This window comes from Chiroxiphia lanceolata, chromosome 3, assembly GCF_009829145.1.
Source record: "Chiroxiphia lanceolata isolate bChiLan1 chromosome 3, bChiLan1.pri, whole genome shotgun sequence".
Classification (NCBI taxonomy): domain Eukaryota; kingdom Metazoa; phylum Chordata; class Aves; order Passeriformes; family Pipridae; genus Chiroxiphia; species Chiroxiphia lanceolata.
The window spans coordinates 62,100,844-62,116,296 of record NC_045639.1 but is presented as its reverse complement, the minus strand read 5'-3'; the positions used below and the strand labels follow the sequence as shown (position 1 = coordinate 62,116,296).

Below are 15,453 nucleotides of genomic sequence, written 5' to 3'. Positions count from 1 at the left end.
TTTATTAAAATCCAGTTTCCCTGGCTAGAATTCTCTCTTGCCAGAGACGAACATATTACTGCCTGAAACTGACTTTTCCAGTACCACATTTTTAAAGGTATTTAGGAACAATCCAGCTACTGAGTATTTTACTGATTCTATTGTTGCTCAGGTTAGATATATGACTAAACATACCATTGAAAATAACATTGGATGGAGCTAACCTCTCTTTAGCGGGAGTGAAATACCGCCTTTTTTTGTCCCTTAAGTAGTGCACTTAGTGCACTCAGGGTATTAGAAGTACTAGGACTAAACTGTGGCTTTCCACGTATTGATTAAGATTGCATTTAGCAATATTTGGTGTGGGCTATTCTTTGTTTCAATTTAATACAAAACCATTGAGGGGCATATATTAGCACCTTCTTAAATCTGTAGGATATTTACAGCTTCAACTAATAGGCAAAGAGAAAGCCAGAAAACTTTTGCTGCTTGAATGGGAGGAAAACAGGTAGCAGGTAAAAAGGAAATTTAAAAAACAATTTTCAATGGAGTTACTAAGTGAAAACTTGGTTTTGTTATATTCATAGTGGTGGTTGTAATTGTGGAGACAGAATAGACACATCTGTCTTGTTCCCTTTAAATGAATTTTCATATCAAGAAAGTGAGGCCCCGACTAGTTCCTCTCCAAGGAACTTCTCTCCAGGACCAATTTGGCAAAAAAGTGAGATGTTCCATTCTCAAATCAGTAGCATTAACTTCTAGGGTTTTATTTGATCATTCTCACTATCTAGATAAGCTCACAAATCAGGAACTGAATGACTTATACCATTTAATTCAACATGTCAGTTAGATCCCCTTGTGAACTTTATTGCAGCAAGGAAAATGTGGATTTCTGGTGAATGACTGCTTGTATCCCACATTTTACAATAAGACAAAGGCTACAAGTTGTTTTATCATCCTTGTCCTCAGTTGGGGCTGCTTGTAGGTAGAGGTGATATTGGTTATTGGATAGATATTTTCTATCTTCTATTCATATTAAATTGTTATCTGCCATATGAGAGATCAGATTAATTTCATCATTCAGTACAAGCTGTTTTGTTTCATTTGTTTAGTTTACACATATTTGCTTGTGGTTTGTTTATTCAATTAGCAAGTAATACAAAATTGCAAACATATGTGACCTGTATGTTTCTTACTCAAACAATGTTCGTATGAGAGAGAAAGGGAAAGTCTATGATGTACTGTGGAGGGGAGAGGAGAGATCTCCAGGCTCTGGAAGGGAAAGCTGTATCAGCAGGACCTGAGCCAACTTAATTACCACTGTGAAAAAACTCAGCAGAGTGCTTGGTTAATGCAGCTATATTATGTTTGAGAATTCATGTGTTATCTCTGGACTGTGCTGAACTGTGCAAACATCCACTTCTCTGCAGCATTGCACCATGCACACAAGTGCAGGCAGTTCTTACACTCATCTGAGGTTCCAGTCTGTGTTGGCTGCTAATCTCATACAATTCAGTAACTAACATGACCAAAAGTACACAGTGAAGCATACAGTCCTGCTCCTGGCCCTAGGGTTCCCCTACCAAGGTCAGAGAACAGCAGGAAGAGACAGCTGGAGCCTCTCTGCCCTCATGGCCTTGCTCTGAGCTAAGAGGCAATCAGAGCACAAGCTGTAGCTAAAGGTGACCCACTCTTGCAGATTATCCTCAGGTACTGGCATAAAATAGACAGATTTTAGTCCTCTGAGGACTCATGCAGCAGCAGCATTAAATCCTGGAGCTCCAAGCCAAGCAAAGCTTCCCAACTGGTGGGCAAGGAAGCCATTTACCACCCTCCAGCAAGCAGCCAGAGCTCCCCAAGCACCAGGCAGGGAGCTGCCTGCAGGAGGAGCACGGCAACTCATGCAGCACTAAAGCTTATTCCAGGCTGCCACCTTGTCAGGCTTAAGTTCAGCTCATTAGGATGCTCATCTGTTATTTATGTAAATAAGCCTATGCATAGTCACAAATATGCAAAGAGGGCTGTTTATCACTTTGGCACAACTTCCAACTTCAGACATTCCTGATACATGTAAAAGAAAATGTAGTCTCCCCTAACACTGCAGAGGGGCCAAGGCAGAGCCTAGCTGCTAACATCCACACCCTCTTGGAGGACTTATGGTGCTTGGGATAAAAAAGATAATGCATTCTGTGTGACTTTAAACCCAATATGTTACAGCTCAGGATGCTTAATCTAATGAATAAGGGATCTCTACTTGTTTCACTTTCCCAGGGAAGGAGAATTGCAAATCTGCATAATCTAAGCATTCTGATTGCAGTTTATTATTTATTTATAACAAATATGTGACAAAAAAAAAGGTCTTCTGAAATAGTGTTTAAATTATCTCCTTCATCTGGACAGCTGCAGTCTAAGGTTGCTCTCACTCGTGAACGCACGAGGAGGAACCTCATGTGCAAACGAACCTCAGCTCATCTATCTCCTGCTCATTTTGCTCTCTCCTCTCTTCAGGAAAATATCATCTTCTGCGTGAACCTGATCTGGAAGCAGCATCCACCTGCTTTGCTCCACACACAACCATCACTAACTGCAGGAGGTCTAAGTTCTCCTGACAAAGGTGCAGGTCTACCAGAAACACAACTTCAGGGAATTTTTCCCCAGTTCTGTACCCCAGAACAGTACCAGGTTGACTGCTTGCCTATTAGCTCGGAGACCAGTTTCTCATGTATCCTGCCTTGCCTAACAGGATGGCTTATTTAAGCTGCTGCAATGTTCATTGAACAAATTATTAGAAAAGAAGTTTCTGTATGAAAGATGGGAGAAAATGATATACCTTTTTATTGTATTACCCTTATCTGAGGGACCCCCTTATCCGAGAGATCCCCTTATCCATTCACTTCTCCTATGGTGTGTTGTAACAATCTTCCAGGATCTATGTGGAGCTTTGGACTTGCATGTAGTCTTGGAATTGGCATGAGGGGAGGAAAACCTCTAGCAGGCAGAGAGGTACTCACAAATGCTGCCCTTTCAGAGGGGCTCCAACTGGACTTTAGTTTGATAGCAACAAAAAACCCCCCACTTTCTATGAACCTCTCAAAATATAATTACATGAGTTACATTGCATTTAAAGCATAGCACAAACACAACCCAGAGACCTGAAAGTTTTTCCCTCTTCCCCTGTAGGGAATTTTTATTTGCACATGAGGTCAACTGCAACCTAAGTTAAACACCTCCTAGACCGTGTCTCTCATTAAAGCCCATCAACCGGCCTTTGATTCTTTCAATACAAGCAAGAAAATTGTGGTGGGTTAACCCCAGCCAGCAGCTAAGCATTCATCCACATGCTTGCTCACTCCACCATGTCATCAGGATGATGATCTCGTCAGGAGAGAGAAGATTAAGAGCAAAAGCAAGAAAACTCATGGGTTGAGATAAAGACTTTAATAAATTAAGGAAAGAGGAAAAAAACCCACAGAATCAGTGATGCAAAGGTAGTCACTCACCACCTCCCACAAGCAGACTGATGTCTGGCCAGTCTCCGAGTTAGGCTAACTTCCTAGACCAATCACCCCTTCAGTTTTTATTTCTGATCATAGCATTATATGCCATGGAATATCCCTTTGGTCATTGGGGTCAGCTGTCCCATCTGTGTCCCCTCCCAACCTCTTGTCCAACCCCAGTCAACTTTCTGGGGGAAACCCAGGAAATAGAGAAGGCCTTGATGCTGTGGGTGCACTGCTGTGCAACAGCCAAAAGATTGATGTTGTCAACACTGATTAAGTGACAAATCCAAAACACAATGTGTTGCCTTAGGTTAAACATGAAGAAAATTGTCCTAGAAGGGACACTTCTTTCTTAACATCAAGTGCTTCTAAAACGACTGCCTTTTTTTTTTTTCTTTCCCAAACCTATTTGCCACTTAGATAAGTGCAAACAATGAATTCAAAAATTTCTATACGACCGGTCCTTATGGGAACTTGAACTTAATTCTGCCATTTCCAGCTGAGCAAAATTGTCTTTACATCATGAAAACATATGCTTCCCCTTAATAAAGATTTAAATACAGGCACTTCAAGTCTCTCCCTTCAGTTCTACAGTGGTGCAGTAAAGGATTATCCATGCAAAACTATACAGCTAAGATTTCTGCTGTCAGTTGGCATGGTTCTGTTGTTTTTCATGGATCAATTAACACACACTGGAGATTTTAGTCATTCTTGTCTATAATGGCTAATTTGCCTATTACTGGGAGCTGAGAGACATCTGTGTGCATGCTGTAAGGATTCGACAGAGAAATGAAGACTTGAAACCCACAGAACATGACCTGTGATTATAAGACATTCAAAGACAAGCTGTGATACCTTACCTTTGGAGCCTGTAGTACATCAGACACATCTTGCTTAGTTACTGCAAAAGCAAGTTTGGGGGCAAGTGTTGTTGGCTTTTTGGGAGGCCTAGGTGGTGGATGAAGGGTTTGGTTTTCATATCTTCGCACCATATAGTATTGCTCTTCACTGATCTCTTCCACTGTTGTCTTAGTCACAGGTGGTACAACTACCTGGACATCTTTGCTGAGCAAATGGACCAACACGTTTAAGCGATATACGGGAATCTCCCAGCTCTCCACTGGATTGGTGGCACTACTGATCAACAAGTAAGAGTCTGTGATTTCCTCTTCAAACTGCAGACCAGGCACTGCAGCCAAGACATCTTCCTCAATGGAAAGGTCTCTCACGGACACTTTGACATTAAAAGGCAAACGGAATTCTTTGCAAATCTCAGAAAGGTGGTACCGTTTCTTGTCATGAATCACTTCCACAAAGCTACCTTCCATGTACATAGGGAGGAGCACTTTTTTATATGTATCACTTAGTATTTGTTCACAAGCTAAAACATCTACAAGTTTCTTTCTTCCCTCGTAAAGAATTTCACTAGTCTGGCATTGCTGAACTAGAAATTGATCTCCAACCGAAACAGAAAAAAACTCTTTATGAGGGGAAGCAAAGGCTTTAGTTGCTACAACATGAAGCTGTTCCTTTTCACTTCTTGCTATCTCTAGGTCATAGGCAGTTGGAAGCTCACGAGGTCTTCTCTTGAACTTTCCTTTGTAGCTCATAGGGATTAAAAAATGTCTTTTGGGAGAATCACTTCTGATCTCAGAAGCTAGGACTCTTGCTGCCTGGTACTTTTTGTAGATGATAATCTCTTTCCCTGTAGACAATAAATTATAAGGGTTTTGGCTTCCTGAAGGCCCTTCCATTATCTCAGCAACCATAGGAAATTCCATGCTTGTTCTCTCAAATACATCTTCCAAAGACAGTGGCTGAAGGAAAGAGCCAATATCATAACAGTCTGTTATATCCTTGACCTCAACATCTAGATCTGAGAGGATATGAACTATGTCCTTTCGAACTGCAAAGGAAAAGAAAATAAATACATTGGGTTTTGTTTTCAAACTGACATTGGAATAAAATACACATCCTGTTGACCAGATACTAAAAGTACTTTCCCTGAGATGTGCTGCCCCATGTGTAAACATGCACCATGAATAAGGCCAGAAAGTCTAATTGTTGTAATTTGAGATATATGGTTATCAGATATGCCTAAGACCACACAAAGGAAGAGAGAGAATAAGGTGTATGAGTGAAAGAAAAGCTTAAGGAAGAGGAATGGGAAAAATATCTAGTTCACTATTTTACCCACAGTAGCTCCAAATTTAATCAGTTGTTTATCTTATCAAAGATATCTTTCTTGGGTACTATTTCTATTCTTTCATTTCATAGTAACTTATGGTTTCTATAAAGAAGTGAGTGGGAAAACATGCTTAATAAATAAATACATTTGAATCCTTTAGCACATGTCGTTGCTATGGCCAGTCTGGGAGAAATAAGGTGTTTTGATATTTATAAGACTAATAAAAACATCTGTAATTACTAGGAAATAATATCACAAAAAAAAAAAAAAAGAAGGCAAAACCTTTCTGTAACAAAGTCTAAGGTTATTGTTTACGAATTAGGACATTTTACTATAATGCTCCTCTGTGGAAATCCTTGTCTGCATCACCCGGTTTTACTCACTACCAGAACTGAGCCATTGAATTTAACCATCTGTCAGGGAACAACAGCACTTTTATCACAATTGAACTTGCAAAATTTTTAATGCAAAACTTCCAAGCAGAAAGCTGACTATGAAATTAAGGCTTGTTTAAGAATTTGGCTCCAAATCAGTGGCACCACAGATCCCTGACCAGAGCAGTAAAATTTAACAAGCAAATAATATTTAATTACTTTCTTCAATAATACTTATTCTGCACAGACCTACACACATGGATAGTATACCCTGGGTTCAAATTTCCTTGTAGCAGGACATACCGATATTTTATACTGCAAAGTTGGTATCTATTTTATATGACAGAGTTCTGTGGCAGTGATTCAGAACCTGTTTGTTCCAACTCTGCTTTTGTCACATTGACACCTTCAGGTGACAAACATCCTAAGCACTTCAAGGGAAAGATAAAAAAGGAGAAATGGCTAGTGAAAATGAAAGTTTTCTAGGAGCATTTGAGGGAGTTCCCCACATATAACTTGTTCATTATTAAGAATGGAATGAGAAGTATAGAGGGTTCCTGCTCACAGCCTGTGAAAATGTAATCAGTTATCCCTCTTATCAGGAATCCTTTTTATTGAATAGTGGATAGTATTTCTCATACTTTATCTTGTGTCTATTTATAGTTCTTCTAAAAATGGTGAAAATCCATTTTTCATGGTCCACAAGAAAGTAGTTAATCATGTACCATGAAGCCTACTCTCCAAGTTTGTATTTAACAGTTATTTAGGACACATTTAATGCTTCTTAAAGGTTGAGAACACTACGAAATATAAAATAAAAACAACAAATACAACTCTCACTGGAATAACTCATTCGAAGACAAGTGAATACCAAACATTCTGCATCTTCTGAAAGTTTTTAGGGACATTAAATTCCTATTGATTCTGCACAAATATTTAAATGGGTATAAAAACATACCTAAGTGAATCCAGCTTCAGGAGATGAGCTAGATTCCTGAATCTAGCTGGAGTGATAGCAAATGGAGTACTTTATCTTGTGAAGTATGTTTTCCAAACTCACACATTAAATCACATAGCAAGCATATGATAAGCACATAACAACTATAGTATAGTGTGTTAACAGTCTCTGCCCACTTTTATTTCTTTTTCTTTTATCCATTTTCTTACATCATTCAACAGACAAAGCTCAATTATGAAAAGATTTCCTACTTAATATCCTCACGAATTATATATTTCTGTTAGGATTTAATTCCTACGGAGCTCACTGGTTTGGTTCTAGTAAATACAACAGGCAGCAAAACCCTTCCGAAAGCTAAGCTACTATCCTGCAATTAGAACTCAGTTGTTTCAATGTTTTGGTGGAACAACTAGAACAGTGTTAATGTGCCATGGATATTTTTGGGGGTTTTAAATAAAACCTCATAACACAAATTACAGCTTTTAAATATATTGGGTTTGTAATCTTTCTGTTTCCTCAAACCTAGTGGTTTCAGAAATTGTCCATGAGTTTCTTCTGTTTATATTCCATTGATATTTGTTTCCGCAATAAAGTAAAATAATATGATTTTTCTTTCTGTGGCATCCTCATTCTGAAAAATAAATGGTAATTAAGTGTAGTGCAACATATATGTCTATATTCTTTTTCTACCTCCTTAGCCGTGCCATAAATGCTTATTTGGCTTCTCCATGGCCAAAGTCTGAGATGCAAAGAAAGAGAATCAGACAACCGAACAGAATTCCTAAGCTCCACCTTTTCACCATGTGATATATTTTATTTGCAGTGAGGATTTAATTGTAGTGATCAGTAAAATGATAACAGAAAAAAATTCAAGGTAACAATCTGAATTAACAGATGATAAAGGAATAATAAAGGCAATATTATTTTTATCTTTCTTCATCTTGAAACTATCATCAGTGTCAAATATGGATCAGGAATTTTTGATAAACTGAATCTTTCCTGGCTATTTTAAACAAATGTTGTGTATTTAAGGGTACTGTGCTATACCAAGTTTAACAGAACATGATTTCGATTCCTACTTACATTTCATTACTGCCTGCACTTCATAGACAGGCATGAGAATCAAGCAGCCATCAAAATTCTCAGGAAGTGGATTAGAGGAATCCCACACATGTAAAGTATCGGAAAGTTTGACAATCCGTTTTCTGCACTTAGGGATTTTCCATTCTGCAATTTCTTTTAGGGTGTATATCTGGTCATCTTCGCACTCGTAGAATTTTCCTTCTTGCGAAAGAGGCAAAGTAAAGGAATGAATCTGGTTGTTTCTGACCAAGACACAGTTCACAGCCATTGTTCCATTGACCTCTTCCACCGAGTTGAAGGTGATCTGTTCACCATGTTTGATTGTGAAGTTTGCCAGTTTTATATCCTCAGGGCTGTAGAAACATGGATGGCCAAATCTTGTTGGCCCAATAGAGACTTTTCTAGTGATTTCTTCAATGCTGACATATGGAGTTTTATCTGCCACAACCTTATAAAGACCTAAGAGCAGAAAACTTGCATTACAAAAAGGGAAATATACAAAGCAAGTCACGCCAAATTTTAGACTGTGAGTGTAATAAAAATGGGGAGTAAACCACATCAGACAACTCATAGATGACAGTTCAGTTGCTAGAAATCTGACTCTACAAAGATAATGTCGGCTGCATGGTACAAGGTATAGGTAGTTGGCATTAACCCTTTCTACTCTGCATCTAATTTCTGACATCCAACATTTGTCCACAGTTAATTTTTTCTTTGCCACAGAATAAAGAAAAATTATCTAAATGCAGATACGGTACAAGGAAGAGCAACATTAAAGTGATCAGTGAATGCAGGATAAGTTTCTGCCTAAACATCAGTACTATATAACCTTCCACACACAGACTGGGGATTCCTAGACAAAGTATGCTTAAAGATACAACACAAATGAAAAAGTAGCACCTACAGATAAGAAAAAGCAAACAGATTTTAGCATATCTGATAGCTCAGTGCACCAGCTGGATTAATTCAAAGGCTGAGTGTTGCAGCACTCCAACCATCACAACGCAATTAAAATGTTGAAGTTCTGCAAAGCAGAGGTCGTATCTGAGCTTCCCTATCCCCTAGGGACATTATTATTTCATGTTAATCACGCCCCTTGGAGCTGTCTCATTAGGAGTTTGCATTGCAAGAAAAATGTGCACATTTCTATATTTGTGTGAGTGTTTTCATGAAGGAAGATGAACTGGAGGGTTTAGAAGACTAAAATGAAGGGCTTAGCTGAACTGTGTGATTCAGCTTTCTTCACAAGGTGTGGCAGCATTCACAATGGAATTATAGTGCAGCTTCCTGAGACAAAGACTCGCTTCTGAGTGAATATGACTGAGCATAGAGGTTATTGTTAGGCCAAGTTTGCTAACCACAACTTAACCAACAGCTACAGGTACAGTGACAAAGAAGCCAAGCTTCCTTGGAGGTACCGCACCTTTTCTCCCTTTTATCTCCCAAAGCCAACTAGCAAAAATCCTATTAACCAGCTGCTCCACACTTCTGCTCCTCTGGACTACACAGAGGGCACTTTACTTTGGCTATTAAGGAGGAAGTATGGGATGAGGAATCAAGAAGTCCTGGTTGGTACCACCAGAGACTCTTTCACAGCAGCTCCAGATCTCAAGAGTAGTTAGTTTAAGCCATGTCTACAAGGTTTGAAATCCAACTGCCTGCAGCCACTTAGTGTGGGAACTAGGTTCACACTAGCCATGACTCCCTTCTTGTGGGAACCAGAATGTGACAAAAGTGCAAGATGTCCCAGCAAATACTGAAATCTCAGCAAGGTGAGATGCTGCCGAAACACACAGTTGCTGCAAGATCTTGGGAAAAACCTCACTCCCTTCTTTACACCTTCCCTGATTGTGGGATTGTTTAAAAAATTAGATTAGGGGATTGCTTTGGTTAAAAATAAGCAATTTGCTTATTTCCTCCCATACTTTTTCCCTTACCGATCTTCAATACTGACCACAATCAACACAACTGAGGGGCCTGCATGGAAGCAGGGTCTCCCTAAGACTGTATTCCTTAAAAAGAATATCAAACCATTACCTCCACCACAACAGACTTTTTTTTTCCTTTTTTTTCTTGGTTTGTTTTGTTTATTTTGGTTTTGTTTTGTTTGTTTTGGTTTTATTTTGGCTACAAAATAAATGTGATTCTGGCTTTACTGGAACAAAACCCACTACTTTCACTTCATAACTCTAGCAGCGTATGTGTTAAAGGAGATGTTATTAAGATTCTATCTGTTGAGTTGCTTTTAACTGAATTCATCACCCGATTGGGCATGTTTGGTTCTGGGTGTCCCATGAGGCCACTAGTAACTGTGGGAACTAACAGCTCTGAGGGCCTGACAGCAGCCTGAAGAGTAATAGCCTATTTGATCTTCTGCAGAGATAGTCACTAGTTGTGCCTATGTCACTGCTTTCTGCAGTTCTGTGCCTTCACAGTTGTCTGTATGAAAGCCAGCTTTTCCTGTGTGAAATTAGTACCCCCGGTGTACATACATCCTCTACATATATGTCCTTACTGCAGCACTGCAGGAAAAACTCCAGGCTCTTTCATGGGCTGCAAGGAAGCCACATCCATGAATGTAGCTGCACAAGTACAAAGTACAACTGCAACACACTTTTCTTTCCAACTGGTAGTTGTAATATTTCTCATAGCCATTTTTAACACAGTTATTAGCAAGGAAACTATCCACCCCAGTCCTAGTCACTACTGAAGCTGTCAGTGCAGATGAACACAAACAGGTTCATCAGCATTTAGAAAGTAGCACAGTGTGGGAAGCACCAATGACAAACTGAAACTGTGGAAAAGACAGTATCCCTCAGTGTTCTGGTTTCTTGCTTTGCAAGCACAAGATGGGTATCATCTCCTTGAAGTGCTGGGAGAAAGCAAATACAAATATTCTCAATTAAAAAATATATTCAAAGTAGTTATGATGTGTCCCAAAGGCAGTAACTATGCTTACCCATCTGTGATACAGGAGCATGCATATTTTCCCTCACAAAACCTCCAGATTTGCATTAAAATGCCTCCATAAACTGTGCTTAAAAAACACTTCCAGTTGAAAATATTTTGCAATGCACAGGTACGAGAAACATTCTTTTCCTCTATGAGTTTGACAGTAGTCTCAGGCTCTACTAATTTTGCTGGGACTACAGTTATTTGTAAGCCAGCTATTTCAGCAGCAAACCAATGAACATCCTGAATTAGAAAGCAGGTTTCACAGGAAGCATAATTATACCATTTCATACAAAACTAGACAACTGATTATCCTCTTGGGCCCAGGCAGACTGACTTTGTCAAGGCTGGGAGCAGAGAAATCTTCACCTTCTGTTCTACTGGTGTTCTTAATTTTGGTAACAGAATGCTTGTTTAGGCAAGTAAAGAGACATGTGGCCTTGCATACTTAGCTTTGCATGGATGAGATTCCTGAAGTGGAGGCACCTAATAGCCACCTATGAGTGGCTATGAGTATGCAAAGTTCCATACAGTTCTCTCTCTCTAGAAAATAGGTAAATATATATAAAGTTATTTTGGTATGTTGGGCGAAAGTGACTGTGGTTCCTATCTAACTCTCATAATCTGCCATGGTATCCTCTTATAAATGCTCTCTTTGCTACTATATATATATATAAAAACAAAACAAAACCACAAGAAACCCAAACAGTATTATCTGGAACCACTCACAATCTTATTAAAATCATTATGAATCAAATTGCAAAACCAAATGTTTTCCAAACCTAAGATAACAAGGAAATCTCCAGGAGGAGGAGACATATGGTAAGTTTGAGACAGTAAAGTTTGGACATTTTGAGGTCAAACAAGAATATTTTTGTATTTTTTCATAAATCATAAAATGAATAAATCAAATTCACTTAGACTTTCCTAAGAGATCTTGGTGGACTATTAAGGGGTAAAACAGATGGAAATAGCAAACCTGGAAAAAAGTCCATCTGGTTTATCAAGATCTGGCATTACTGCTCCTACAGATCTACTTTCTAAACATAATCTGGCCTACAATCAAAGTGCACTGATGCCCAATGGTTTTGGCTACACACATACGATAACTACAGGAATATATAACTGTTCTTTTCCATGAAGCCTCTGTACCTAGTGAAATTTCACTAGGTGAAATGTCAGCCTAGCCACAACATTTTAATTAATAAGACCCAAACCTAATCAGACCATCATTTTCAAGAGAAGTTTTACTAATTGATGTACAGATTGATAGTGAGTTTGAGAATTTGAGAAAATTATTTTCTTAGGTATGGGAGACAAAACATAGCCTGAGGATCACAAGATTAAATGTGTAATGGGAAAGCATGTTTTGACAGAAGGATACTTTTACCACACTGTAGCCTTCTAGTCTTCCGATTTTTTGTCTTAGAGTCCTGAAGGAAAGGAGTATCCTTTTTACTCTCTTTTCCTCACAGAAAACTGAGAAAACCAGTAGTTAGGCTTTCCTAGTAGAGCAGCAGGTAATCTTCAAGAAGAGCAGAAAGATCATCTGTCCCAGACTGCCAGTTTCTGTTCCCCAAGGTAATGCAAAAGACTGGGTAGAGCACAGTTCTTAACTTCTCTGGAGCCGACTTAATTGCTATCCCTCTTTTCCTTCACCTCCACTACCCACTCTCTACCCCCTCTGCTCCAGCATTCTCCTCTCCCCATCCTGTTCCAAAGGCCAGCTCTACATCATCTCTTGTTCAGATGAGCCTCCTAGTTCCTAATCCCTGTTCTTCCACAGATGTGCTGCACGGTCACAGATGAGTCCTCTGTCTTGTGACTCGCAGAGGCTGAGCACTCAAAGGGGACAGTTGTGCTCGTTATCTGTCAGACCACATAGGAACGAGCAGTAGCCAACAGCCAGGGACCTCACAAGAACAAGGTCAGTCCAGAAATATTTTTGCAGAAGAAGGAATACAACGGAATGAAATGTAATTGTTTGTGCTGGCAAACAGTTCAGATGTTCTGCAAATTACCTGTCTGCTAATTTGCTAGCAGTGAAAATTGTAGTTTGAAATGTGGTTAGATATAGCCGTTGAAGTAACAGCAGACTTCTTTTTTTTTTACCCAGTGTATAAGCACAGAAAGAATAGCCTGGCTCCCTGAGGCATGAAAAAGAAAAAATTAGAATGAGGATAAAACAATGTAACACAGTTAGTGAACTTGCAGTTGCAGTGGTTTCTCTAGTGCCAAGGGCAGATTAGGCCTTTATCAAGGATCTGATTTGCCAGAGCAGAAAAAAAGGAATTCTGTAGGCTGTAAATACATTCAGAAAGACAAAGATTAAGGCTCATTTAAAGCCAATGAGCACAGTTCTTCACTCACAGAGATGCTATCCTCAGAGTAACCTAAATAGGAGCATTGTTTATTTATGCCAGCATGCACATGGTTAAAGGACACATGACTCCACTGCATAAAAATGAAAACTCATGACAGAGGAATCGGAAAATAGTATCAAAGCAAAAGATTTCTCTGCATCAACACTGGCAAGAGAGCACTGCACATACAATGTAAATACAGTGTCAGCCTCCTAAAGACCTGTGAATATTTTTATTGAATTAAGTCAATGTCAGTGTGAAAAAGATCATCTGCAATTCAGTTCTGTGCTTTGTTCAGGAGATAGGGGAAAGCCATGTTTCATGTGCAGTGTTTCAGTTAGAATTTAGCATGTGCACCTAATAAAGTGAAAAGGAAGGTCAAGAAGAAGCAGAGATAGGGAAATCTTGACTCTGCAGAGCAGAATAATTCTTCAGCTAAGAAATAAATTAGAGAAATGACAGATTTACATCTTACCAAATAGCTCTTGAATGCATAAGAGTACGTATACAGAGAGAAACAGGAAAGAGATGCTCCCTGTTGGGCTAATAAGAAGTATCATTATACACCTCTTCAGTGCTGCTATTCAGCAATACCTGTCACGTGGAGTATAATGATGATAAATTTCAGCAAAACTAACTCTGAATCTATTTTTCAAGTGAAATAACACAGTTTTCTAGAACACTGGTTGCGAGAGTTTGTAACTATGCATGCAAATTGTGATGATTAGAACAAATTTGAAATGTGCTCAATAGGGCAACAACATCCAAATGCCAAGTTGTAAAAATGATCACTTAAATGCAAACAAATCCTGATTCACTAGGTTCAAGCATATGAAATCACAAGTCATTCTGTTCTAAAGACCAGGAGTTTCAGCATCAACAAATGCAGGATTACTTTTATCCCTCTGCTGTGTTGGATATTTTAGGATTGGACCTCATTTGTCAACCAGGATTTAGAATATGACTTCCTATAGGTATATATATTTTAGAAATAGGAGAAATTTTAATAATAGTAAGGAAGCTTGGATTTCAAGAAAAATACCAAATATCTTGAGAGTTCACAGGAGAGTCATATTTCAATACCTCTAGATAGTCACAGACAATTAAAATGTCTTTGATCCTACATTTGGGCCCTACTAGTGCTTGAAAATGGCATTCCAGAAAAAGTCTTTTGATAAGTGGTCATATAAATGGTTCTGATTCACTGAGAAAGAAATACGTGAAAGTAAATTGAACATCTACTTGAGGGGCAAATACGATATATATACAACTATTTCAGAGAGAAATCTGAAATAAAGACATGGTAGAAGATATTTTTATATGGAAATCAGATAAAACATTGCATTCCCATGCACTTTTACATTTTATTTGCTTCAAGAATCATGTCTTGTGTCCCTCTGCAGAAAAAGCACATACCAGTTTGGACACTGTCATAACCTAAACCCTATATATGCTTACATGCACACAATCACATGCTCAGCAAGACATTAGAGCACCAATGAAGTTATTAAGTCAAGCACTCAAACACCAGAAAACACTCATATCATGTTCCCCATGCAACATCAGTTTATCCTCCCATGTGCTTGCAGTACAATACAGTGCTAATTAAATGTTTACATATTTTTTTTTTCTACAAAACTGTAGTCTCATTCATTTCATTAGCTAGACTGAAGGCAAAAGTGAGTCCTGGATGTGATCTCAGACTCTTGAAGTCTGCTGTGTCCTGTGTGTGCTCTGTCCCAATGTTTCCTACCTGCAGGTGACCCATAACTTCTCTCCCAGACCTAAACAGACTCCTTCCCCTATCCCACTGGCCTTATACTGTTTTCCAGCCTGCTCATCTCCTCTCTTCGAGCAGCTCCCATTACCTCTGCTGCCTACAAGAGTCCCAGTATAGGAAATTCCCTACTTATATATTTTTGTGTGTGGGTGAGATATTCCTCTGCTGCTGAAATCACCTGCACCTCTGTCTCCAGTCCCTGATCTTTGCATGGCCAGTCTTGATCCTTCTGCTCTGCTCTGAGGGGTCCAATCTTTTTCCATCATTTTCCCAACC

The 15,453-nt window shown here is 39.0% G+C and overlaps 1 protein-coding gene across 1 annotated transcript in view; it reads right to left on the bottom strand.

The window, feature by feature from the left end:
- THEMIS (thymocyte selection associated) overlaps positions 1–15,453 on the bottom strand; it is a 73,078-nt gene that overhangs the window by 40,029 nt on the left and 17,596 nt on the right. The window contains exons 3-4 of the mRNA XM_032681719.1: positions 8,083–8,541; positions 4,340–5,385 (exon numbers count right to left, since the gene is read on the bottom strand). Coding sequence (XP_032537610.1) covers positions 4,340–5,385; positions 8,083–8,541 — 1,505 coding nt within the window. The remainder of the gene's footprint in view (positions 1–4,339; positions 5,386–8,082; positions 8,542–15,453) is intronic.